The following is a 27,986-nucleotide window of genomic DNA, read 5'->3' as shown; positions in this document are numbered from 1 at the left end:
TCTTCTTCTTCTTCCCAAAGCCCCCAGTACATAGTTGTATATTCTAGATCTAGGTCCTTCTGGCTGTGCTATGTGGGACGCCACCTCAGCATGGCCTGATGAGCGGTGCTGTGCCGGTGCCCAGGATCCAAACCAGCGAAACCCCAGTCTGCCCAAGTGGTGTGCACCAACTTAACCACTCAGCCACAGGCCGGCCCCATGTTTTATGTGTCTTGATCTTCACAACAACCCCCAAAAGTGAGTATTATCTCCATTTTCCAGTTAAGGAAACAGACTCAGAGAGCCTAAGTGACTTCCTAATGTCACAAAGCTATAGTAAATGGCAGAGCCAGGATTTGAACCCATAGTTCCTGGCCCCAGCCCTCTCTACTCTACATGCACCAGATTGCCTAAATCCCAGAGTGCTTCAGCACCCCCAGGGGGACCTGGGCCCAGTCCTGACTGCCCCAAACTTGCTATGTGACCTCAAGAAAGTCGTCTTACCTCTCTGGGCCTCAATTTCCTTTTCTGTCAAACTTAACATATCCAAGCTTCCTTCTAGAGCTTCTTTCAAACACTCTGCTGTCAGGATTCTGCCAATCCCATGCTCTAAACCCCCAGCTCCCCCAGTGGCCTGGGAAATGCCCAGGGAGAGGCCACAAATATACATCCTCAGAATCTCAGAGGTTCTGAGTCCTGTCTCAGTACAGCAGGACTGGTGAGGGTGGGTCTGAGAACTGCCCATCTGGCCCAACAGGAGACAGGGAGTGAGGTAGGCCAGAGCTTCATGCTTTGGTGACAAAATCCTGTCCCAGCCTAGTCTGAAACCCCAGAGGGACTCCTCAGCCCTAGCAGCTAGGAGAAGGAGACGGGAAATAATATCCAGAGGCTGCTCGGGGGAGGAGAGAGCAGTGTTTTGGAATGGTGTCCCTAAAGTGTCCTCATTTCATGCAACCCTGAGCCTATGCCCATCACATTTGCTTCCTGCTACCCTCTCTTGACCTCTTTGCTGACTTAACTGTATAATCATTAATACACCTCTCCTGTCACACCACTTGTCTGCTTAAAACCTTCTGTGTCTCCCAAAGTACCACACTCCTCACACAGCATTCATGGCCTTCCATGACGCAGCCCCAGTTCTCTCCAGTTTCATCTTCCCTTCTTCTCCCACATGCACCTTGTGCTAAGGTCAAACTCCTCTTTGCCCCTTCAACACTCTCCCACATCCACACTTTTGCTCAAGCTCTTTCCCCTGCCTGGAAAGCCCTCTTCAGGCCTTTGTGAATTCAGATCTTTCCTGTCTTCAAGATTCTACTCACCCCTTCTTCTAGGTAGCCTTCCCTGTCCCCAGCCATGTGTCCAGAGCTATCTTGATGGACAGTCATTTATTTATTCAATAAACAGTAAATGAAGATGACCAATTGTGGGTGTGTATGTGTCTTCCCAAGTGGGTAGTTGGCATCCCAAGGGCAGAATCTTTGTCCATATACTCCCCCACCCAGCCTGCTGGGCCTGATAGCGAGTAGACTCTAATCAAATCAGCAGTTACAGCTCAAGAAGGTTGGCTTGTACAAGAGTTGACAGCTGGACCCTCTATCCTGGGACAGGAGGTTTTTTATTGGACATAGAGTTCTGGTTCCCTGAGCCCAGGGATGGGGGCTCCTGACATAAACTCTGATACCCTAAATGACCTGGATTCTGCTCCCAGCCTTAGCTGAACCCCATGTACAGACTGCTAGGTCAGATCCCAGTCTTCCATTTCTCTGTAGAGTCAGAGGTACCTATGGAAGTAGGGGGCTGGAGCCCAGTGGAGTCCCTTCCTGAAACCCTGGGGACCCATCCCTCTACACTGCAGAGATTTATTATCAGGGCTGGAGAAGACCTAGACCTCAATTCATCCAAACTCCTCACTTTATAGGTAGAGAAACTGAGGCAGAGGGAGGTCAAGGTACGTGCTTAGGATTATAGAGTAGCAGAGCCATCTACTGACCCTGGTCCTGGGGAGCGGGCTTAGTATTCTGGGACCTTGGCCTGGACCTGGGGGCTGTAAAAAGGGGCAGTGGGCACCATACTGGGGGTAATCCTAGAATCCCATTTCCAATCAGACATAGGATGCCACTCCTATGTACACACATGGATATGCATGGACATCTATGCATACACATGAAGGCATCCATGTACAAATATACACCCATGTGCTCATGAGCTCACATCCATGGGGTTAATCCATCCAATCCCTGCCCAGATGTAAGCACTTGCCCAATTTTATGGCTCCCAGGATTGGAGGTCAAGAGGTCACCCTTCTATTCCTGTCTGGGACTTGGGCTTGGCCTCACCAAACCCTGGGGGCTCCCCGATGACTTGGGGCCCCCCACTTCAAAGGGTAAAGATGTGTCAGCCTGGGTGTGTCCCTCACAGGCCTTCCGTGTACTTGAAGGTATGAACCTGCTGGAGAACTGTCTCACCACCCCCCCCTCCCCTTTAGCCCCTAAGCTAGAGGGCAAGGCTGAGATGAAGCCCAGTGGGTAGCTTGGAATCTGAGTCAAAACCAGCAAGTTCTGATCACTCTGGAAGCAGAGCTCTCCTCCTACCCCCCACTAGCCCTAGATCTAGAGTTAAACAAATAATTTTAGTGAAGAAACTATTGAGATTTCTATATGCCAGGTACTATTCTAAGTGCTTACCTGTGTTGATAACTCATTTAGTCTTCACAACAATCCCATAATGTATGTAGTAGGTAATATTATTCTTCCCATTTTATTGATGAAGAAACTGAGACAGAGAGGGGAAGAAATTTCATTGGTAAAGCCAACTAGGGCAGACACGATCCCCAAATTCCCCCAAGAGATAGGTTTATACATTAACAAGGGGCCATAGCTCCTGAATTCCTATTCAAAAAGCTTTGTTGTTCAACCCAGAGATGCCTGAATTGAGGATAACGGTGGGGGTGGGGGTGGGGGGGCATGCGTATACACCATGAAAGAGACCCTTGTCTGACTGTCAGTAAATCCAGATTTCAATCCTGGTTCTATCAATCCTGGCCTCACTGCCTGGCCCTGGGCAAGTCACTTTCTTTGTCTGAGCCTCAGTTTCCCTATCTGCAAAATGGCTGGTTCTGTGCTTCCTAAATAGTACCTCCAGCCCCAACCTCCAGGCATCCGAGTTTGTTTGGGTGAACTGTGCTTAATGCCCCTGACCATGAGGAGGTGATGGTCAGGACAGGATTCATTTCAGGAAGAGGAGATGAGTGCAGGAAGCCAAATGCCTAGCTTAGTTTTAGTCCATTTGCCCATGGTGTGAGGGTGGGGTGGTGACTTTGGGGCTCCATGTGATAAACATGTGGGTATGTTTGTGAGTATGAACAAGTACCCGAGTGAGCTGCTCTGCTGTGAGTGTCCTGCATGAATCCCCACGTTTCGAACTTTTAAAGGAAAATGGTTGCATCCCTCAAGCTTTGAGACTGGAGAGGAGAGCGTGGACAGTGAGTTTCCCTCGTGCTGGACCAGCCACTGTTGTAGCGCAAATGGACTCCCTGAAGCTCAGACCGCTGCCCTTTCCTGATCTCTGCTCTTCCTTGGCTCCCCACCACCTTCAGGCTGAAAATACTACTACTGGCCAGGCCCCCTCTCATGTACCTGGTACACAGTAAGCATTCAGTAAGTGCTGTGCTTGAAGCTGCCCCCACCCAAGCTTTTGGCATTCTCTGTCAACACACACACACCCTCTACCAATGATCACACTCCAAACCACCACCAGCTTTCCTGCTTCCAGGATTTTGCTCTTGTACTTTCTTCCTCCTAGGGAACCCCATCCTTCACTCACTTAATCTCCCTGTGTCTAGACCCTCTCTAGTCTTCAGGACTAATATAATCAGCAGCTTATATTTATTGAGCATTTATGATGTGCCTGTAACTCTCCAAGATGGACATTGTTGTTATCCCCATTTTACAGATGAGGCAATTGAGGCTCAGGTTGCTGAGGCTCAAGATCACAGTGCTATTAAGTGTCTGTGCACGTTTCTATATATTCAACTGTATAGAAATATTGTATGTGCATAATAAATATTGTATGTCAATAATAAATAGCATAAAAATGATAAAGCCTATGTGTGAAAAATGTACAGCATTTTTACCCAACATTAAATCATTTTCTGGAGCAGCAGGCATTCCCATGTTGGCCTTAAAGGGACAAACTGCCATGTTGTGCAGATGGCCACATGGCAAGGACCCAAGGAGGGCCTCTAGAAGCTAAGTGTGTGGGGCCGGCCCTGTGGCGCAGTGGTTAAGTTCGGCATGCTCTGCTTTGGTGGCCCAGGTTCGCAGGTTTCTATACTGGGTGCAGACCTACACCACTTGTCAGCCATGCTGTGGTGGTGACCCACATACAAAATAGAGGAAGATTGGCACAGATGTTAGCTCAGGGCTAATCTTCCTCAAGCAAAAGAAGAGGAAGATTGGCAGCAGTTGTTAGCTCAGGGCAAATCTTCCTCAGCAAAAAAAAAAAGCAGCAGGAGCAGCAGCAGCTGAAAGTGCTCCCTGACCGACAGAGAACAAGAAAATGGGGATCTCAGTAATATGGCCGCAAGAAAATGAATTCTGCCAACAACCTGAGGGAGCCTGGAAGCCAATCTTTCCCAGGTTGAGTCTCCAGATGAGGACACAGCTGGCCAACACCTTGATTTCAGCCTTGTGGGTCCCTGAGCAAAGAACCCAGAGGAGCTGTGCCTGGACTTCTGATTTATAGAACTGTGAGCTAATAAATGGTATATCTTGAGCACCTAAGTTTGTGGAGGTTTATTACACAGCAATGGAAAACTACTACACACATGTCAAAGAAAGTTTCTTGCATGAAAATTGAGGCAGCTTGAGTTACTAACATACTGTAGTACATTTTGTCTTAGGGCAAATAGTTCTGTGAAGCATAGTAAATAGTGTTATAACTGGGAAATATCATTTTTTCTTTTGCCAAAGTCATATAGTTGAAGTCGAGGGATAGCACTTCCTCCAGGAAGCTCTCCAAGATCTCTTTGGGAAGAAGTAACCTCTCCCTCCACAAAAAAAGATTCAAGGAAGGCTTCCTGGAAGAGAAGACACCTTAGCTAGGCTTGGAAGGATGAATAGAAGCTTGGGGCAAAGGGGTTGAAAGGCCTGAAATATGATTTCAAATCAGGAGCCCTGCACCCTTGCCTTGGCTCTGCTTCTGACTTGCTATGTGACTATGTCCCTCCATGGGCCTCTGTTTCTCTGTCTATACAATGGGGGCATGATGGCGACTCCTTTGCCTGCTCACCTTTTTTCTGCCCCTAAGGAGAGCTTTTCTAAGGAGAACTTTGTCTTGTCTGACTGATTTCTAGGCTTTGGAGATACAGAACTTGGATAACAGGGTGACAGAGACAGGATGGAGAGGTGAGAGGAAAGAGGGAAGGAAAGAAAAAAAGCTAGGCTTGGGGGAAAAGGCCTAGAGGGACAGTATTTTGTTGTTGTTTTTTGAGAAGGTTAGCCTGAGCTAACATCCGTTGCCAATCCTCCTCTTTTTCCTGAGGAAGACTGGCCCTGAGCTAACATCCGTGCCCATCTTCCTCTACTTTGTATGTGGGACGCCTACCACAGCATGACTTGCCAAATGGTGCCATGTCCCCACCCAGGATCTGAAGTGGCGAACCCCAGGCTGCCGAAGTGGAACGTGTGCACTTAACTACTGCGCCACCAGGCTGGCCCCTAGGGACAGTTTTTGATGGACAGTGACAAGTTTGGTGAGTGAGGGACACTGAGAGGCAGCAGTGGGGCGTGAAAGGATTAGTGAGAACAAAGGAGATTCTAAAGAGTGTTGACATGGATTAGAGACCCTTTGATGTTTTTCAAGAGTTACAAATATTAGATTCATTTTAAATTAGTTTTTGGAGTTGGACTATTGTTCTTGGATTTAGTACATTTTTATTCATTTTTGAATAGGTTAAAATGCATATGATTCAAAATCCCAGAGAACAAAAGGATATAGGTTTCCTTCCCATTTCCATCCCCTGTACCCTCCAATCAATTTCCACTCCCCAGGGGCAAATGCTGCTACCAGTTTCTTGTGTGAATTGTCATAAATATTCTCTGCATATACAAGTATGTATATGTATATATGATCTCCTCCAATTTGCCCTTTATACTACAGTTCTTGAATGTGACATTGAAGGTGCTAAGCCTGAGCCATGTGGGGCCCTGGGGTTTATCTGGGTTATGGGAGCGTTTGGACTCAATGGTGTCTCTGAAAGATTCTGATCCATTCCCTGGATCAAGCTCTTCCTGCTGCCCTTTCCCTTGGTTCTACCCACCCTACCCTCTAGGCCGAGTGGCAGCCTCAGCCCTTCACTATGGCCTGCTCTCTGAGTTTCTCAGAATCCCTCCTACTCCATAAAAATCCTCCTGGCCTGACTCCCTTGATTCCAGCCAAGAGTTTACCACCAAGAGCTTTTGGCAGAAAATCCAGGGATAGAAGCTCTGAATAGCGTGTAAATATTTATTGATCAATTCCCGGACTTGCCAGGGGCCTCCCTGCTTACTCTCAATTTGCTTATCTGGTTTCTGTGGAGTTTGCCATCCCTTTCTGCCAGAGGAATTCACTGGGTCTACTCTAAGCTCCTGGGGGCAGAACCTTACCTGTGAGCCTTAAAAAATGTGCCTTTTGTAGAGAAAGAAACCCTTCCCCCTGTAATGGAACTGCAAGGAATGGTTATCTAGAGATCATCTAGTGCCCTGAGTTTACATTTGAGGAGACGGAAACCCGGATGAGTGGGAAGGACTTGCCCAGGGTAACAGAATGCATGAGGGAAAGGACAGAACACGAACTTGAGGCTTTGATTTCCAGCTCCTACCTCTTCCCCCTCTCCTTCTAGAGTCTAAACTCAGTCAACCTTTATTCTCTCAAAATCTAGTATATAAAGTTAACAGAATTGTGTTATATTCATCGAATGGACTACTATTCAGCAATAAAAATGGAGTAAACTACTAATACCGGCAACAAATATGGATGAACCTCAAAATACCACGCTGAACAGAAGCAAGCAGACGCAAAAGAGTACATGCCATATGATGCCATTTTTGTGAACTTCTAGAACAGGCAAAAGTAATGTACACTGACAGCAGATCAACAGCTGCCTGGGGATGAGTGGAAGGACTGACTATAGAGGGGAACGAGGGAACTCTCTGGAGCGATAGAAATGTTCTATATTTGGATTGTGTGATTGTTTACATGAGTGAATATATTTGTCAAAACTCATTATACCTCAAAGTTGCCTTAAGAAGAAAAAAAAGGCAACATTGAAATATACTTACTCAATTTAGTTGAGAAAATACAATGTGACCACTGACCTACATACACAAAATCAACATTGACCAATTCATGTGAGCAAGGCAAGCTCAGCAGTTCATAACCCCAGGTCAGATGTTTTCCATCTTTCAAATGAAGTTGTCAAGATTTTGGTCAGAACATCATTTTCCTTAGACTTTTGCTCAAAAACTTCTTCTGTCATGACAGCTGTTCCTGACTTGGGTTGGATTAGAATGCTGGTGAAAGAAAGAAAGAAAGAAAGTTGGTGACTAATACCTCTTTGCTCTATATCCAGGTGACTTATTGACTTGCCAGATTTAATATTTCTTCTGCAGGGGCCTTCAAAGCTTTTTAGCTCTTTCCTTTAAAAAAAAGTATTTGTACAAGTAATAGTAATCATGGCTAACATTTATTGATTGCTTTCTACGTTTCTATGTTTTCATGTAATATCTCATTGCAGCTTCACAAAGGTCCTGTAAGTGAGCTTCTCTTAATATCCCCATCTTGTAGGTTTGGAAACTGAGGTTCAGAGAGTTTGAGTTACCTGCCCAAGGTTTGCCGGCTACTAAGTAAAAGAGTGGGATATGAATCCTGTCAGCCTGGCTTGAAAGCCCATCCAGCTCTTAAGTGCTATATGGCATTGCCTAGCAACATGACTTATGAGGGAAAGCAAGGCCCTTTTGCCTCAGGATCCTCACTGGTGCTAGAAATTCCACCATTATCGCGTCCTTCCTCAGAGTTAAGCACTGCCCCTTTAGATGCCTCCTCAAATATAACTAGTCAAGAGCGGGGAACACTAAATCCCCATACATCTAGTCGAATGGGCTTTTCAGATGACTTCTCTCCACTGAATAGACTGAGAGAGAAACACAGATTGGGAGGTGGGGAAAGGGTGGCGGGGCATTGAAGGGGAAGGACAGAGAAGTGGAGGTCGGAGCAGATGACCCAGTTTTCCTGGGCTGGCCCTACTCGACCTCACATTGATAGGCCCTGTGGAAACACAACCCCATGGTCAATCGGCTCTGGTTCTCAGCCCAGAACACTGGGGACAGGGAGCTAAGTGGGTGAAAGGTGACAGGCGAGGCTCTTTGGAATGATGCCCCGAGTAGCCTAGGTGCCTCTTTCTGAGCCAGGGTGTCCTTGGGGAAGGCAGGTGGAACAAAGGGCATGACATGAATCCTTCTCTCAGAAGGAAGAGGGTCAGCCTCACTCTTTTGCCTGGAGTGGTTGTATTCTAGCCACCTGAAGTCTATTTTTAAAAATTAAAACATAATTTAAAAGATGCAACAGTTTACATAAATATTGTATAAAATCCAAGTAACCTTCCTAATTTTTTTTTTTTTTTTGAGGAAGATTAGCCCTGAGCTAACATCTGCCACCAATCCTCCTCTTTTTGCTGAGGAAGACTGGCCCTGAGTTAACATCTGTGCCCATCTTCCTCTGCTTTATATATGGGACTCCTGCCACAGCATGGCTTGACAAGCAGCACATAGGTCTGTACCCGGGATCTGAACTGGCAAGCCCCAGGCCAACGAACTGGAACATGCAAACTTAGCTGCTGCGTCACCGGGCCAGCCCCAAATTCCTAATTTTTTAAAAATTACAAACATAAAATTCAAACAATCAAAATGAAATCAACGTCACCCTTGATCACCCCTTGTCCAATCCCAGGGATCTTCCACAACTGCCCCTAATTTGGAGTGTATCCTCCTTTCCTTTTTGTACACAACATATGTACATACATATAGAAAGGGTTTTGTTTCATAGGGCTTTTTGCTTCTAGTTTTAGAATTATACTTTAAAATTTCTATTACTTAATTACAAGGAGATAGTTCAAAATTCCAAAGGTTCAATAGGGACCACAGTGGAAATCAAGTGGCCCTCACTCCCCTGTTCCCAGCCACCTGGTCTCCTTGGAGACCACCTTCAGTTCCAGTTTCCTGTGATTCCTCCCAGAGATATTCTGAGCCTTTAAAACCCAATGTATATATACATATATGTACGTTTCACAGAGAGACACTGTTCTATACCTTGTTTTTTTCACTCTACAGTTTATCTTACCACCCTTATCAGTATGGAAAGCAGCCTCATTCTTTTTCACATTTGCATAGTATCCCATTTATGCATTTATCCCATTTATGCATGATATTTATCCAGCCCCCTAGGGAAAGAAAGGCTGTGTCCAAAATGTTATTATTACAAACAATGCTGCAATTAATATTTTCATCTATAATTTCGCAAATTTATTTGTGAGATGAATATCTATTAGTGGAGATTAGTCAGTTGAGGTTATTTTAAAAGTTTAAATAGCATTTTTAAAGTTGATAGATATTGCCAAACAGCCTTCAGGATGTACCAATTTATACTGTTTGTAGGTTTGTTTGGTTCTACATACATATATCATATACACCACCCTGCAGACTCACATTTTTCACTGAACAATATGACTTGGAGTTCTACCTACGCCAATACACGTAGATCTACCTCATCAAAAAAAAAAACTGGAGGGGCCGGCCCAGTGGCACAGCAGTTAAGTTTGCATGTTCCGCTTCGGCAGCCCGGGGTTCAATGGTTGGATCCTGGGTGCAGACATAGCACACTTGTCAAGCCATGCTGTGGCCCGCATCCCACATATAAAGCAAAGGAAGATGGGCACAGATGTTAGCTCAGGGCCAGTCTTCCTCAGCAAAAAGGGGAGGATTGGCAGCAGTTAGCTCAGGGCTAATCTTCCTAAAAAAAAAAAAAAATACTGGAGCTGGCTCAGTGGCATAGCGGTTAAGTTCCTGCGCTCCACTTAGCTTCAGCTGCCCGGGGTTCGCAGGTTCGGCTCCCAGGCACGGACCTACACATTGCTCATCAAGCCATGCTATGGCAGTGTCCCACATACAAAACAGAGGAAGGTTGGCACAGATGTTAGCTCAGGGCCAATCTTACTCACCAAAAAAAAAAAAGTCTTACAATTTCCCATTGTATGACTGTAGATAGCTTATTTAGTTGATCACTTATTGATGGACATTTGGGTGGTTTTCAATTTTTTGTGCCACAAACAATGCTACACTAACTATTCTTGTATGAATAGAATAGATTCAGAGAAGTGAACTGCAAGTATACATATTTCAAATTTCAATAGATGGTGTCAAATTGCACTCTCAAAATATTGTGCCCATCCAAACTTCTACCAATGGTGCATGAGAGCTTTAGGTTTACACCTAGAATTGATCCATGTACTTTCTCCTGAATTAAAGCTCAAAGTCCCAGTTATTACTGAGATCATCCAGGCCCTGAGCCCCGCTCTGCAGAATCTGAGTAGACAAGTTGAGTGTTGGGAAGGATGAACACAAATGAGGGGCAGGCTGTCCCCCAGGAGCCAGGCAGTCACCCAGGTAACACAACCCTCTCCAAAGGAAAGGCTACTTTGGGAGAAAGTGAGTCTGCCAACACTAGAGGTGTTTGAGTGAAGGTCTGGTATCAAGAAATGCACTGAGTATTTACTGTGTGCCAGGTCTTGGGCTGGTGTCTTGACCCAGAGATGAGTCAGACCTAGTCCCTGACCTCCCAGAGCTTGATACTCCTGAAGAAAATAGACAAGTAAACAGACAGCGACAATTTTATCTACTAAGTATTGAGTTGGACTTCCTGTTCTGACAATATCTGGAACTTCCTGCTACGTAACACATGAAAATGCTGGAAATAAAAACAACAAACATCCTTTTAAAGGTACAACCGAACCTGCAACACTTTGGGTTTTAACAGACATTTGGGGAGATAAAGGCTTGGGCTTACATGAAGTTAGGGGTTGGAACTGAGACCCTTGATGAATCTAGGACCCTTTAAGGGCTACACCCAATGAAACAGTAGACTAGGGAAAAACAAACATCTGACTACTAGCAAAGGAGACAAAAAGGATATGCGTCCATCTTGACCCGGTCTCTGGGCGGAGAAAAGAAACTACCTCCTGAGAATTAGAAACCACATGCCTGCCCTCGAGTCTTGGGTTCGTATTTATATCAGCTGCACAGCTGGGAACCCACAGGGCGGAGAAATTAACATAAAAGGAGACCTATTCCAAAACCATCTCTTAGATGCCTAGCAGAAGCAAATGCAAATCCTCTCTGGATCTCCCCATCCCCCCATTGTAGGCTACACAGAATTCCAATATATAAGGCTCTTCCAAACATTAGCTAATAATCCACAAGGAAGCAACTGATGAAGTACACAAGGAAACAATCCACCATGAGTAAGCTTCAGTAGACACAACAAACAGAGGAATCAGACTCCCAAGAACTTCAGATAACAGAATTATCAGATAGAGATTACTAAGTGCAGGTTAGAGGCAGCTGCTGAGGGTTTGGGGAGCATAGAGAAAGAACAGACTCCCTGATGGAATCAAAGTCTTCATAAAGAAAGGAATTTTAGGGGCCAGCCCGGTGGCACAGCAGTTCAGTTCACACATTCCACTTCAGCGGCCTGGGGTTTGCCAGTTCCGATGGTGGGTGTGGACATGGCACCACTTGTCAAGCCATGCTGTGGCGGGCATCCCACATATAAAGTAGAGGAAGATGGGCACAGATGTTAGCTCAGGGCCAGTCTTCCTCGGCACAAAGAGGGGGACTGGCAGCAGTTAGCTCAGGGCTAATCTTCCTCAAAAAAAAAAAAAAAAAAAAGGAAAGGAAAGAAAAGAAAAGAAAGGAATTTTAAGAATGGGCCTTGAAGGAGAAGTAGGACTTTGCCCAGTGAGGACAGGTGCTGTTGGAGGTAGCAGGTGGGGCGTACAAAGTAGAATGTACCAAGCGAATGACTATTGATAGTTTACTTCCTCAGGTGCAAATAGTGCAGAAAAGTAGGGGATGAAGGAAGGGAGGAAGGTAGGGGATAGATCATGCTGGTCCTGTTGAGCCATCTTAGGGACTTTGGTTCTTAAACTAAGTACAAAGGAAAGCCATGAAGGGTTTTTAGTGAGAGGTTAATGATATTTGTTCATTCATTCATTCATTCAACAATGGGTGTCAGACATGGAGAACGGGTTGGAGAATGGAGGGTGGCAGCAGGAGACCAGTCAGGAGAGTATAGCAGACACGTAGGTGCGAAATGCTGGTGGCTTAGACCAGGGTGGTGGCAGTGAAGATGCAGAGGAGTAGGTGGATTTGCCTGATATTTAGGTCAAAGCTTGAAAGTGGATTGTATACAAGGGAAGAGTAAGTGGGAGGTGTTAGGGCTGATTTCCAGGTCTTTGGCTGAGCAACTGAAAGACTGGTGGTGCCATTCACAGGGATAAGCAATTAAGGAGGAAGAGTAAGTTGTTGGAAGGAAGATCATGAGCTGAGTTTTAGACATTTGGAGTTTAACGTGACTTTGGGATATCCCTGGTGGTGACGTCTAGGAGGTAGTTTGATCATATGTCTGAATCTCAACAAGAGAAATCTGGGCTGGAAATAAATATCTGAGAGTCATCAATATATAAACAATAATTGAAACTACGAAAGTATATGAGAGTCCTTTGGGAGGCTGAGTTCCATCTCCTGTTGTATTGGTTAAGAGCTTTTGGTTGCAAGTAACTAAGACCCAACTCAAACTGGATTAAACTAGAAAAGGAATTTGATTGAAATGTTTAGCAATAATTACCTTCAGGCAAGGCTTGATCTAGTGGCTTCAATAATGGAACTAAGATCCAATCTTTTCTAATTTCCCCAAAACACTTCCTGGAAGTTGGCTTAATTCTTGACAGGCTGTCTCTTTGTGACCACATGACAATGTAGGGGAACAGCTCTGCCTTGGCACCCTGGTGACTCTGCATATATTCGTTCATACAGGCCACACACGCAAAGGTTTGAAAAGCTTATCTGAGCCTTGGCAGAATGCCTTGTGATCATCCGAGAACATGAGAAGATGGGAGGCTTGTAAGGCATTGAGGCTATTTTCTACTTGCCTTCCTATCTCCCCTGGGAGACTGTCATGAGACAGTTTTATTGCTTCCCAGTTTCTGATTAAAAGACTTTCTGCCCCACCCTACTCATGATGGAGCTACAGAACATAAAACCTGTTTACTGCAGTCTAGAACTGGCTCCTCTTTAACAGGGTACCCACAACTCGTGTTGCAATTATTCAGCCCCTTTTGTTTCAGTGCCATCCTTTTCGGTGTGTGGAACAAGGATCACAGGGAGCTGGCTTGTTCTTCTTGCTGTCTATGTAAGTAACAAACTGCTTAAATTGAAAAGTGGCTTATTGTATCTTTACCAATAGAATCAATTAGGCCTTGGCGTTGGCCTTGCCTTATCTTGTCTTGTACGTATAAGCTACCAGCTGCTCCTAGGTCTGGGTGCTTCCAAGCTCCAACCTAGTAGAAAGAAAAGGAAAGGCCCATTTCCCCAAATGGCTCAATCCAAAATTCTAGAATTGAGTGTTGTTGGCTCTGATTGACCTGGTTTGCTCATCCCTGAACCAATCACCGTGGCTAGGGATTTGGAATGTATTGATTAATTTAAGCCATTTAGGGCCCATTCCTGGAAATGGGGTTGAAGTCAATTCCACTCAAGGGGCTGGTCCCGTGGCCGAGTGGTTAAGTTCGCGCGCTCCGCTGCAGGCGGCCCAGTGTTTCGTTGATTTGAATCCTGGGCGCGGACATGGCACTGCTCATCAAACCATGCTGAGGCAGCGTCCCACATGCCACAACTAGAAGGACCCACAACGAAGAATATACAACTATGTACCGGGGGGCTTTGGGGAGAAAAAGGAAAAAAATAAAATCTTAAAAAAAAAAACAAAAAACTCCACCCAAAACACATGGCTGAGAATTCAGGGTCCTACTAGGAAGGGGAGAATGAATGCCAGGAAGCAATAAACAAAGCCCACTACACTTGTCTCCTTTTCCAGAGCAGGGAAGTTTATGTGTATTTGTGGGGAGGGCATGAGGGTTCTGGAGGCATAGTTGTGGAGGGTGTGGCTCTGGAGGAGGGAGAAGGGTTCAGAGAGAGGAGGCTGGGGAGGGGGAGCCAATCTTTAGCCTTCAGGTTGTAGGCCTGGTTTACATCTTGGTCTTGTTTTCCTAACAGGATGGCTTATGCAACGGTGGGCCTTTGTGGGTAGGGGACAGGAAGGAAATTGAGAGAGCTGGAGGCACAGGGTCCCGGAAACCTTTCCTCAGGCATTAGGTAAGGCCAGATCTCTGGTTCCTTTTGGGTCCTTACAATATCTGGGTCCTAGAGCCGAGGAAGGAGCTGGTATGAGTCTCCCAGTGGGCCTCACCGGAAACCCAGCCCAAGAACAAGAGATAGCTGGTGTAGGAGACAGATGATGACAAACCTAGTTTCTGGGTCTAGTGCCACCACTGACTTGCTGTGTGACCCTGGGCCAGGCACTGCTCTTCTCTGGGCCATAGTTTCCCAATCTGTACAGTGAACTAGATCAGCCCTTTCCTACTTTTTCAATCTTAAGGATGCCTTTAATTATTTTTCCCTACATGACACTGCCTTCCACTCACCCCCATTTGTTGAGATGTTACTGTTTATTTTAAAAGTTTATTGTCTTCTGGTGAAAAACCTGTACAGATCAAGCCAAAGCTGTATCTTTAATCCTTCTTTTTGCTATTATAGCAACCCTGACTTTTTTCACTCTGTTCTCGTGTTTCTTTTGCTGATTTTCTTGAGTTCTTTCCTTCTCACCCAGGCCAAATCTTGCAAATCTATGTTTGGGTTGATTTCTCTTTGCATAATCCAAGGAATTGTAAATTTTTTAAAAGTCTGTTGTTTTGCCATTGCCAAAGTGGGTTCAAATCTGTAGACAAAGATAATTATCTGGTGTATTCTCATACGTTTTGGTTAGTTTTTCAAGAATTTCTGGCTTAGGTACTGTTGCTTTCCCAGGGTGAAGGAAGGACCTCTACGACTATTTGTTTAGGCAGAAACAGTTGCTATGTCATGAACTTCCTTGCCTGGCTGGTTACTTGTGTCATTCATAATGGTGGAAGCCAGGAAGGAAAAAAGCCTTGAGCTGTGTTTAAAGATTTTGTATACTTGTCAACCTGAGATTGTTGCTCTAAGTTTCTGTCTGTCAAATGTCTGTTAGTGAAAGTCTCAGAGAACTGTCCATCAGACCTTTACAGGAGCCAGGGTCTGAGTACCAGGGACAAGATATAGGGGGATTCAGGAAGCATTTGATCAATGCTACCTCCAAAATATCTCTTGAATCCACCCACTTCTCTCTACCACCCTGGTCCAAGCCACCATCTTCTCTCACCTGGCTGACTGGTCTCCCTGCTGCCACCCTCGCTTCCTCCAATCCATTACTCACCCAGGAGCCAGAGGGGAATTTTTTAAATCTAAATTGTGATCATGTTCTAACTCTACTCGAAACCCTTTAGTGGACTTCCCATTGCTCTTAGAATAAAAATCCAACTTTGCATCGTGGTCTACAAAGGCCACTTGACCCTTGCCTACTTCTGCAAGTCTCACCTCTTGCTCACTTCATTCCACACTGGCCTCCCTCACTGCAAGTTCATGGTAACCTCAATTACCCCCTCCCCATACTCGCCATTCACCATTGCCAATTCTTTACATCATTGGCTCCTTCTCATCCTTTAGGTCTCAGCTTAAACATCACCTCCTCAGACAGACTTTACTTGATTACCCAATCCAGTCTATAGTAGATCCTCCATTATTCATTATCATTGCTTCTGGTCTGTTGCCCTCATAGGGCTAATCACAACATCTATTTTATTTGTCTGCTCACTTCTATTTTGTGTAACTTCCTGCTAGACTATAAACTCCAATATGGGAGGGACTGTATCTTTCTCATCACTGTTAGTGGATATTTGCCCTTTTTCCCCATCCAGCATCCAATCACCCTTTGCCTTCACTCAAATGACTTCACTCAATGGCCTTCAGGGTGTTCTGCCCTAAGGCAAGCATAGTAAATTCATCATCCGACTACTCACAGATCCTCTTCTCTTGCTGCCCTACACACAGCCAAGAGGCAGGTAGGGGACCTCATCTCAACCAATCTCATGCTCTTTCCAAGAACTTTGACTACTGAATGGCATGAGGCAAGGCCATTAAAAACTGGCTGGAGTTCACTCATTCCAGCGGTGGTACCTGGTTGACTTGACAGGTAGTTCCTGCCACCCAGGCCCTGTGTTGTTGCCGACCTGGGTCATCACTATTCCAAGTCTGGTTCCTCAGACTTCTCTTTGGCGCTGTAAGCTCCCTCATAGCCTCCTAGTTAGTTTCCTTTGTGTTAAAGATGGCCAGAATCAGTTTGCTATTTGGAATAAAACAAATGTGCTGGATAGACTGTATCTCCACAGCCTAGTGCAGGACGTGGCAATGGTAGGTGTTCAATAAATGCTAAAGGAAAAACTACCCAGGTTTGTGGCTTAAAGCCGGTTACTTAATATCTCAGAGCCTCAATTTCTTCCTCCTAGACAACCCACTTACCATCTGGAATCTCTGGCTTCTCAGGAGAGAAATCACCTGGCTTGCTCCTTTATTATCTCCCTCCTTTTAGTTCTCTACCCTTCCTTCTTAGCTACAACAACAAAACAACCCAACCCAACTCAATCCAACCCAACCCAAATTCCTCTCATTTTCTCAGGCAGAGCAGCTTAACCATAATGTCTGCAGCTAACATTCAGATCCTGGTTATGTCATTTACTAGCTGTGGGACTTTAGACAAATTACTAAATCTGTTTCTGCCTCAGTTTCTTTATGTGTATGTGGTGATGGGGAAATTATAGTACCTGTAATAGTATATATATTAAGAGAGACTAAAACATGTAAAGCACTTAAAATAATACTTAACACATTGTAAGCACTCAATACTTGCTAGCTATTATTACTATTTTCGTCTTTTTGTTGCATAAACTACTGGATACCTATGCCTTCAGGGTAATGTTTTTCAAAGTATGGCTCCTAAACCACCAGCAACAGAATAAACTGGAGAGATTAAGAATACAGGTTCCAGGCCGGCCTAGTGGTGCAGCGATTAAGTTCGCATGTCCCGCTTCCGCGGCCAGGAGTTTGCCAGTTTGGATCCTGGGTGTGGACATGGCACCGCTCGTCAAGCCATGCTGTGGTAGGCGTCCCACATATAAAGTACAGGTAGATGGGCACGGACGTTAGCTCAGGGCCAGGCTTCCTCAGTAAAAAGAAGAGGATTGGCGGCAGATGTTAGCTCAGAGCTAATCTTCCTCAAAACAAACAAACAAAAAAAGTATGGCACAGTGCTCGGCAGAGCAGAGCTCAAAGGATGAGAGCGCCTCTCTCTATTCCTTCATTATCCTCTCTCCCAAGGGAGACCTGCCCCTCCCACTGGTCAAGAATGCTATCAGGTCCAGAGCTGATTTTCACATTCTCCTACCATCCTGCTCCCCTTTTTCCTTCTCTCACCATGATTTGTGATTTTAGTTTTATTTGTGTTATTCTTAAGACTATCACATCTCTTCAACTATTCTCCAAGTTCCATAAAGGCAGGGGGTGCAACTTTGTCACTCCAATATTCTCAAACACCCAGCATAGTTCCTGGGGATATAGTGATCTGTTAAAAATGAACACCTGACCACATCACTTTCTGGCTTAAAATGCTCCAGTGGCACAGGGATTGCACTTTCAATAAAGCTCAAATCCCCAACCATGGAGAACAGGTCCCTACCTGATTAGCCACTATCTGCCTCTCCACCCACAACTTCTACTACTCTCTCCACTTGGATCATATTTGTTTCCTTTCTCAAACACACCCTGCTATTTCCTGACTCGGAGTCTATTCCTTTTGCTTGGAAGCTGTGGTTAGTTTCTCATCTTTTAATCTCAGCTCAAATGTCACCTCTTCCTGAAGTCTTCCTTGACCACCCTCTCCAGTGTTACTACCGCTCTTCCCCCAAGTTATTCCTGGTCATGCAACCTGTTTCATTTTATTCACAGATCTGAAATCTCCTTATATATTTATTTAATTTTTATAGCTAATATTTAAGCACTCACCATAAGCACTTTTCATACACTAACTAATGAAGTGGCGTGCTACTTAATGTTTATCAATGGGCTCTCCAAACTCCAAAACCCTGATTTGTAGTGTTTGCTGATTTCTGTGGTGTAAACATTCCCATGGGGAGGGATTTCAAGCTACCAACCTGACGTCACTGAAAGCCGATTTGAGAAGTGAAGGGCAGTAGCACACCATTATACAGTCTTTGCCATAGTCTTATAGCAGTGGTAAATAACCTCAAGAGCACAGATAAAAGTGTAGTAAAATAATTAGGAAATGATGAGCTTTGAGTATTTATTACTTTGTTTTTAATATAACGTATTTAATTGTAAGTTTAAATAATTTAATTTTTGATAATGGCTGCGTTTAAAAGCGACTGGCAAAATTCCTAAGCATTCCTCTATCGTTTCTAGTGAGCCTGTACGAGCCAACAACCAGCAAGCACATATTCAGATAAGGGACCTGAGGCACAGAAGGGTTAAGCAACCTGTTCAAGGCCGCCGAGCTAATAAATCTGTTTACTACTCCAAAATGTACCCTCAGAACCCAGTATACTGCCTGGAATATAGTTGGCGTTCAATAAACAACTGTAGAACAAATTAAACGAGTACATATTTAACACTTTAAAAACATAAAAGGGAAATACCTTAACATTAAAAACATACACACAAGAGTAAAATTAACATCTTTTTAAAACTCGCTCACAATCCTAGGAAGATAACTACCTTCACTTGTCAAATGTCAGCAAGACTTCAGCCCCTGAGCGCTTTTACAACTCACCTGCTATCTAGGACGCGTCACCCAACCTTTTGCAACAAGTTTGAGACGCCTTGCTTTCCGTCGTTCCGCCTGGTTTCGCCGCAAGGCTTACTGGGAGTGGTAGTCCTTAGTCTGGCAGCTCCAGGGACAGCAGCGAGGCGCGCCGGCGCTTGGAACTACAGAGGGTGGCGCACAGGTCGCGAGGCTCTTCCGCTTCGCCTTTCCCTCCTGGCCTGCGCGCCCGCCCCAGCTATCATGGCGGCTCCCTTGGCCCTGGTGCTGGTGGTGGCCGTGACCGTGCGGGCGGCCTTGTTCCGCTCCAGTCTGGCCGAGTTCATCTCCGAGCGCGTGGAGGTGGTGTCCCCACTGAGCTCTTGGAAGAGAGGTGAGGTCACTGGCTCAAGCAGGCGGCTAGGCTCCGCCCGTGCTCTCTGGGCTTACGTGAATGGAAGGCGCGGGTAGTAGCCGCAAACTCAAGATTCTGAGGGAACTGACCGGCTCTGGCGTGCTCAGAGAGGGCGGGGCCTGAGGGCGGGGCTGCTGAGGGGAGGGGGCGTGGGACCGTGTCGAGCGATTTGGGCCCTGCGGGCCCCATCGCCCGAGGGGCGGGGATCTGAGGGGGTGTGTCCCACTCCGGTCCTGAGCCGAGGGGCGTGGTCCGAGGAAGGGTCGGGATAAGAAAAGGGCGTTGTGGGTGGAGTGGGATTTGTGGAGGGGATTGGGATTTGCTCCGGGGTCGCAAGTGGTGCTCTCTGGGGTGTAGGATGGTGTGTGAGTCGGGGGCTCGAGTGAGGGGACTAATCTGGACTAAGCGAGGAGAGGGTGTGACTGTGTTTAGACGCCTGTTCTCAGTCTAGGACTTGCAGTGCAGCTTTTCCCGCTGTTTCTTCTTCTTTACCTCCTTCCTCAAACATTGTTTTATACCAGCGCTTACAATGAGACAAGAGTTTGGGCTGAAAGATCCACAGGCTTGTGGGAGAGAGAGACAGTTATAATCATGTGTGAAAAGTGTACTTCCTGTGTACATCTCGTTCCTTGGAGTTCTGACCCTGAAGAAAGTGTCCTTTTCTTTTCCTGTTTCCTAAGGATGAGGGATTTGAGCTAACTCTTGAAGGATGTAGAGTTTGGAAAGCGAGATTAGAGAAAGAGGAGTTCCAGGTAGCAGAAGGTAAACAGGATCAAGAAATATTGAAGGGTATGAAATGTCCAAAGTAGGGAGTAATGGAGGGGGGGGTTAGGTTAGGGCCAAAGTTTGAAGATTTTTTTAAAAGCTTTTTTACTGAAGTACAATAAATATACCATGCATGTATAATAAGTGTAGAGCTCAGTGAATTTTCACAAACTGTGTGTACCCATGGAGCCAGCATGCAGATCAAGAAACAGAACATTCCCAGCACCCCAAAAGTCCCCTTTGTGTCCTTGAACTTTAAATGCTAGAGTTTTGATATTATCCCGTAGACATTTTGCAATGGGGAATGGCATGATGAATGGGTGTTTTGTGAGTAATTAGCACTAAAATTTCTAAAAATACTTACTATGTATCAGAGACTGTGGTAAATCTCATTTTATCCTCCAGTTTTTCTTTTTTCTTTTTTGAGGAAGATTAGCCCTGAGCTAACATCTGCTGTCAATCCTCCTCCTTTTGCTGAGGAAGACTGGCCCTGAGCTAACATTCGTGCCCATCTTCCCCTACTTTATATGTGGGATGCCTACCACAGCATGGCGTGCCAAGCCATGCCATGTCCGCACCCGGGATCCAAACCGGCAAACCCCAGGCCACCGAAGCAGAACATGCGCACTTAACTGCTGCGCCACTAGGCTGGCCCCTGTCCTCCAGTTTTTTTGTGTGTTAGATGGTGCTATTTTCCCCATTTTACAGATGATGAAACTGAAATTTAGAGGAGTTAAGTAATTTCGCCAAGTTTCCCAGTTAACAAATGGTAATAAAGGTAGTAGTAATTCATATGTGTGATGGTGAGAGCTTAGACTTGATATCTTTGCGTATAATATTTGCATAGAATTATTTGTTGAACAAACTGAATTGTTTGTTGAAGCCACTTGGTTCCTGCTTTCTTCTGGATACTAGAAAACACAAGACAGTATTAGGCCTTCCTTCTTCTGTTGTCTTAGCACGTTATACATACCTCTATTAAGAGCATTTCTTATTTTATATCATATTTGTTCATATCCAGTTTCTCCACTGTACTGTGAGCTCCATGAAGCCCAGGACTATTTTATTCATTCCTGAATCCTTTGTGCCTGGCATAGAGTAGTTGTATAGTTACTGTTGAATAAGTACTGAAAAAAAGAAAACCTAAGATCTGGTTACTTATAGGATAGACAGGGTAAAGGATCCAAAGATAAGGCAATGTGGGACAGTGATTAAGAGCACAGGGTCTGGGATCTCAAAATGGGCTTGAATCTTTCTCTGCCTCTGCCACTCACTATCTATGTGACCTCTAACATCAGTTTTCTTATCTGTAAAATATGAAGTTATAATATATACCCCATTAAATAAGATAATCCATGTTGAAGCTCTTAGTACAATAATCAAAGCTAAAATGACTAATTTTAATATTTTGAGTTTAAATAATAGGGAGAACAGTGGTGATATTGGCTGAAATAGATGAGTCAGAAAGGACAGCAGTGAGCGTTTGCTGTGTGTATAAGGTGATAGTATGATATTCAAAGGTTTAGGCCTGGAGCTTGGGAGCCAGTTTCAGCTAGAGAGAGCGATGTGGTAATCACCCACCTGGATCTGGTTAAGTCAGGATAACTATTTGTCCCATTTGGGAGAGAGGGGTACAACGTCTATAAGTATCACTTGTCTTCAAGGTATATTTTAAGATGGGATATTTTAAAAAGCAGATGATTGTGTTAAATTCTAAAAGGCAGACATTTAAAAATATTGAAGTAGGAGTCCTTCTGGTTTCACATGACATTTTGAGTTTTTTGAGTGACCAGTTCTTTGGATGAAGGGCCTTGGATCCAAATAGATTTTGATTGGCTGTAATCATGGACTGATTTTCCATGGGAATAAGTGAGAAGTTGTACACTTGGAGGGGATGGTTCTTGTCTCCAAATATCCGAAGGGTTTTAAATGGGTTGTCAATTTTTTTATGTGAAGATGACAGAATCCAACTCAAACTGTCCAAATTATAATAAAAAGTGAGCTTATTGGCCTACATAATGGAACTATCCAAGGGTAGGTCCTGACTTCAGGCCTAGCTGGATCCAGAGACTCAATGATTTCCTCAGGATTAATTCTTTTTCCATCTTAGCATTGACTGCATTCAGGAAGGCTCTTCCCAGGTATTGGCAAGATTAGCCACTAATAGCCTCCACCTTTTAAATGCTCACGGTGTCAAGTCCAGTGGAAAGAGGGTGACTCTTCTTAATAAGCACAACAAAAGCCTTGGAATTGAGCCACATTGAACTTATTTGGGTAATACACCAATTCTTAAATCAATAACTGTGGTCAGTCTGGGTCATGTATCTATATCTTCCTCTTTGGAGAGGGGGCAACCTCCCAAACCATGGAAGAGGGAGGTATTCCATAGGAAAACTAGAGTGCTCTTACCAGAAGAGGGGGAAATTGATGTTGGGCGGTGAAAATAACAGATATCCATTATGATAGGAAGAGATCTTTTTTGTGTCACTCATTTCTACAGACCCATCAGTTTGATAGTCTAATTAAAATGTATACAGATTTCCTACTTGACAAAATATAAGCATGTGCTTTTCTGTCCAGTAAAAATAGTAATAATTAACAATGCTGTAATGCTTTCTACATGCCAGGCACTGTTCCAGGCACTTTAGGTATGTTAAAAAACTAATTTAATCTCTACTATGGCCCTGTGATATAAATACTATTGTTAACTTGATTTTATAGATGAGAAAATTTAAGCACAGAGAGGTTGTCACCTGCCCAAAGACACATAGTTGATAATGTTTTATGTGACTAGCTAGCAATCTTTAGGCATGGTTGTTCCACCAGAGTTTACTATATACTATCTTGTGTAGAAATCCATCAGGAATCATTTTGGAACCTTTCTGTGATACTTTGGCATTTCCTCAGCCTTTGACCTAAAGATTAGAAGTTAGTATGGGCTTAGCTTCTTGAGTTGAGGGTAGATCCCAAGCTATTAGTTTGGGCTTTTTTAGAAACCCACCTCCTGTGCAGCTATGAGAGTCAGGGTCAGGAGGAACACTCCTGATAGCACTACATAAAAGAACAAAAACCTTTTATTGTTAAACTTTTCCATATGCCCCATCTCAATCATAGTTCCCTTACCCCCTTCATAAGGAACCATTATCCTGACTTTTGTAATAATGACATCTTTGCATTTTTTTTTGTTTTATTAGCCAAATGAGCATCCCTAGACACTATAGCTTAGTCCTGCCCTTAAAAAAGTTTTTGGGTTTTTTTTTCTGCGTTTTCTCCCCAAATCTCCCCAGTACATAGTTATATATATTTTTTAGTCGTGGGTCCTTCTCGTTGTGGCATGTGAGCTGCCACCTCAGCCACGAGGCCAGCCCCTAAAAAAAGTTTTTATATGTCTTTTAAGTCTCCCTTAATCTTTAAGGTCCCTGTCTATCCCATCCTTTTCTGTTTTACTTATCTGGTGAACCCAGACTGTTTGACCTGTAGAGTTTCCCATAGTTTGGATTTTCATGATTGTGTATTCATCGGACAGTATAAAATGTTCTTGTGTCCTCTGTATTTCCTGCAAATTGGCAGCTGGATCCAGAGACTGGATACCAGTACTTTTTTGTTTGTTTTTTTTAGCTTTTATTTTTTTATGATCATATTTTAAGACTAACACTTGGAATAGTGTGGTATGTGGCAATTCACTATGGCTTTGACGATTTTATTTTATTTATTTATTTTTTTAAAGATTGGCACCTGAGCTAACAACTGTTGCCAATCTTCTTTGTCTTTTTTTTGCTTTTTCTCCCCAAATCCCCACCGGTACATAGTTGTATATTCTAGTTGTAGGTCCTTCTAGTTCTGCCATGTGGGACACCGCCTCAGCATGGCTTGATGAGTGGTGCTAGTTCCACGCCCAGGAACCCAACAGGTGAAACTCTGGGCTGCCAAAGCGGAGTGCATGAACTCAACCACTTGGCCACAGGGCTGGCCTCCTTTTCTTTTTTAGCTTTTTATTTGAAATGATTTTAGACTTACAGAATATTTGCAAAGATAGTACAAAGAGATCCTGTAAACCCTTCACCCACCTTCCCCAAATGTTAACATCCTGCATAATCATGGTACAGTGATCAAAACTAAGAGAATAACATTGATAAAATACCATTAACTAAACTATAGTTGTTATTCAGATTTTCCCATTTTTTCCACTGTTTTATTTCTATTCCAGGATTTGATTCAGGATCCTATATTGTATTTAGTTGTTGTGTTTCCTTATTCTTCTCCAATCTGTGATGGTTCCTTAGCTTTTCCTTGTCTTTTATGACCTTGACACTTTTGAAGTGTACTGGTCAGGTATTTTGTAGAATGTCCCTCAGTTTGGGTTTGTCTAATGTTTTCTCATAGTTAGATTGAGGTAATGGATTTGGGGGAAGAATCCCACTGAAGTGATGTGACCCTCTCGATGCATTGGACCGGGGGTGCAGCCCATTGAAAAGTCTTATTACTGGTGATGTTAATCTTTTTTTTTTTTTTTAAAGATTTTATTTTTCCTTTTTCTCCCCAAAGCCCCCTGGTGCCTAATTGTGTATATTTAGTTGTGGGTCCTTCTAGTTGTGGTACATGGATGCTGCCTCAGCACGGCTTGATGAGCAGTGCCATGTCTGTGCCCAGGATTCAAACTGGTGAAACCCTGGGCCACCAAAGCAGGGCGCACGAACTTAACCACTCAGCCACGGGGCCGGCCCCCCGGTGATGTTAATCTTAATCTCTTGGTTAAGGTAGTATCTGCCTGGTTTCTCCACTGTAAAATTACTATTTTCCCTTTTTAATTAGTAAACATTTGAGGGATATACTTTGGGGTCTGTAAATATCCTGTTTCTCTTTAAGTTTTTGCCTACTGCTTTTTGCATTTATAGGTTGATCTTGCTTGCTGCAGTCATTACTGTGGTGTTTTAATGGTGACTTTTCTATTTTCTTCATTCCTTCTCATTTATTAATTGGAATTCTTCTATAAGCAAGAGTTGTCCTTTCTTATTTATTTATTTGTTCAGTCATTTATTTATATCAGTATGGACTCATGGGTGTTTATTTTATTACTCAAACTATTTCATTGGGACCCCTTTCAGGTTGACTCCTTTGTCCTTTTGACATACCTCCCTCCCAACTTCTTTTTTTTTAAGCACTTCATTAGTTTCTGGAATCACAAGATGCTCCAGGCGTATCTTATATTTACCTTGCGCCATCCCTGGAATCAGCCGCTTCTCCAGGAGCCCTGATTTCTTTTATTGGAGAATGTTGTTTAGAAACCAGGATCTGGGTGCTAGATGTGTTCATTGCTACTGGGATGATACTGTTTCTTGGGACCTCTGGGCTAGAAATATAAGAATACTACTTCTTTTGAAAAAGTTTAATGCATGCCCTTCTTGATATCGGAAGCTGAAAGACATTGTTTGTCTTATACTAGATGATATGCTTTTGTTATCATCCATAGGAAAGGTACATCAAGGTAACTAAGAATTCTTGCTCCGTAGGATTTGTCAGTTAAGAGTTGAGAGACTTTATAAAAAAAAAACAACATGTTTTAGAATTGTTGGTCATCATTAATTAGCTTTTATGGTCAAGTATTCTTTTTTTTTTTTAGGAAGATTAGCCCTGAGCTAACATCTGCTGCCAATCCTCCCCTTTTTGCTGAGGAATACTGGCTCTGAGCTAACGTCTGTGCCCATTTTCCTCTACTTTTTTTTTTTTTTTAGTATGTGGGATGCCTACCACAGCATGGCTTGCCAAGCGGTGCCATGTCCGCACTTGGGATCCGAACCGGTGAACCCTGGGCCACCGAAGTGGAACCTTTGAACTTAACCACTGTGCTACTGGTCCGGCCCCTATGGTCAACTATTCTAAACCATTAATTGGGGCCAGCCTAGTGGCATAGTGGTTGAGTTCACGTGTTTCACTTTGGCGGCCTGGGGTTGGTTGGTTCAGATCCTGGGCATGGTCCTATACTCCGCTCATCAAGCATGCTGTGGCAGCATCCCACATACAAAATACAGAAAGACTGGCACAGGTGTTAGCTCAGGGACAATCTTCCTCAAGCAAAAAGAGGAAAGATTGGCAAAGATGTTAGCTTAAGGCCAGTCTTCCTCAGCAAAAAACTTTTTAAAACCCCATTAATTATTGGATAATAGTCTCGTGAGGCAGAAATGTTGTTCAGTTGCTCTGGTGTAGTTTTCACAGGTTTTATTTTGGGGTGGGGGTACTCTAGGAAAAAGAATGGCTTAAAGCTATGGATTCTTTGTTTTTTTTAAATTGAGGGGTTTTTTGGTTTGTTTTTTTCCCCAAACAGGCATTTTGTGAAACCTACATTAAAATGTCTCCAGCAAAATATTATTAGAACGTTATTATATATAGTAGAATTTGGGGGCCCTGATTATTCTTTTATACATAGAGTGGCTTCACTATTATAGTCTAGAAGATTTTGGTACTCTATAGCTCAGATGTCCCCAAAGGCCCTGCAGACCATGCCAGAGTTTTCAATCATGTGCACCAAGAAAAGAACATTGTGAGAAGTTTATCATAAAGCTAAACGTATTCAAGTAAAAATATTGTGAGCTTATGCTCCTCCTATACTTTTTAATGTTATAGATGGTAGTAGTAAATGATGGTTTTTGGGTTTTGCAAAAATGTTTTTACATGAGGTTGACTCTTCCCCCGGATCAATTATCTATTAAGTAATGTGGAATGTGAGACCACATTCCAGCCACTTGCCAGAGAACACATTAACGAATTCAACGGTGTACAATATCTAGCAAAAGCGTATCTGAGAGAAACTGTATTTTAGACAATTGCCTGAAAGGTGTGCAGTCTGTTCCTCTAGCTATTAAAATCAAGACTCTCCCTCTGGATCAAACCAGTAGAGAGTGATGTTCCTGGACAGCATCTTACTGGTCCTCTGTAGAGTTGCTTTTACTGCTCTGTGGTAGGATGCCATTGGCTTAGACTCAGAGCTGCTTTGTGAAGTGGCCTGATGAATCATCTCCTTGGGTCTCTGGTAGAACTTTTAGAGTGGAGAGTTTAATGGTTGTGTCACACTGCAGCTTCTTGATGTGGCTCCTTGAGGGGAGTTTCTTTCTGATTCTAGTATAAGGACCAGCACAATTGTCTGGAGCAATGGGCCATGTTTTATTTTATAGCCACCATGAATTGTGTAACTGATTAGGTTTACTTCTAAGGTAGCTCTATAAAGTTTAAAGCCATATTTATGGCCCACTCATTACAAATATATAGTTTATTTTGAGCAAGCTTTGTAACTTTGATTTTTTTTAAAAAAATTTTTGAGTTGGTAATTCAGTCACTCATCAAAAATCAAAGGTGCAAAAGGCTATATAATTTAAAGGTGACTTTCCACCACTTTCCTATAACCACCTAGCTCTCTTGCTGGAGGGAACAGTTTCTTCTGTATATTTCTGAGATATTTTTTGCATTTATAAGCTTTTACACTTTTTAGGTTTTTGTGGCTTTATCTTTTTTCTTGTCCTTTGTCACTCACTTTCTTTTAAAATTAATTTTCCTATTTCTTTTTAATAATTATAAAATAATACATGCTCACTGCTAAAGGTTGAGAAAACGAAGAAAAGATAAAAGAAACTAAACATCTTCTGTAATCTTATCACCCAGAGATGGTCACTGTTGACATTTTTTGTTTATGTTTATTTATTTTATTTAATGTTTATGTTTTATGTCTATTTTGAGACATTTCTCATTAACACATATTCGTTCTCTCTCAAATAATTAAATGAATAAATGCTTACAAATA

At 43.6% G+C, this 27,986-nt stretch overlaps 2 protein-coding genes across 31 annotated transcripts in view; one reads left to right on the top strand and one right to left on the bottom strand.

Annotated features, from left to right (window-relative positions):
* Window positions 1–19,207, bottom strand: part of TP53INP2 (tumor protein p53 inducible nuclear protein 2) — a 28,994-nt gene extending 9,787 nt beyond the window's left edge. For 9 of the 25 annotated variants that reach the window (XM_070588125.1, XM_070588155.1, XM_070588136.1 and 6 more), the window contains exons 1-3: window positions 19,045–19,185; window positions 7,299–7,529; window positions 2,664–2,751 (exon numbers count right to left, since the gene is read on the bottom strand). The gene's annotated coding sequence lies outside the window, so the exon portion shown is untranslated. Of the gene's footprint in view, window positions 1–2,663; window positions 2,752–7,298; window positions 7,530–7,569; window positions 7,656–19,044 lie in introns of all 25 variants that reach the window. The other 16 variants (XM_070588132.1, XM_070588144.1, XM_070588146.1 and 13 more) reach the window with 13 other exon arrangements.
* The window catches only part of PIGU (phosphatidylinositol glycan anchor biosynthesis class U), a 114,811-nt gene that overhangs the window by 6,562 nt on the left and 80,263 nt on the right, over window positions 1–27,986 (top strand). For 2 of the 6 annotated variants that reach the window (XM_070588122.1, XM_070588121.1), the window contains 2 exons: window positions 13,415–13,479; window positions 14,343–14,441. Coding sequence is in view for 1 of the 6 variants with exons in the window: in XM_008524500.2 (XP_008522722.1) it covers window positions 19,279–19,408 (130 nt within the window). In the remaining 5 variants the exon portion in view is untranslated. Of the gene's footprint in view, window positions 1–20; window positions 238–13,399; window positions 13,480–14,342; window positions 14,442–19,210; window positions 19,409–27,986 lie in introns of those variants that run through there. The other 4 variants (XM_070588123.1, XM_070588120.1, XM_070588124.1 and 1 more) reach the window with 3 other exon arrangements.

The sequence above is a fragment of the Equus przewalskii genome, chromosome 21 (genome assembly GCF_037783145.1).
Source record: "Equus przewalskii isolate Varuska chromosome 21, EquPr2, whole genome shotgun sequence".
Taxonomy (NCBI): domain Eukaryota; kingdom Metazoa; phylum Chordata; class Mammalia; order Perissodactyla; family Equidae; genus Equus; species Equus przewalskii.
Note: the sequence above shows the minus strand (reverse complement) of the source record. Positions and strands in the feature narration are given on the sequence as shown.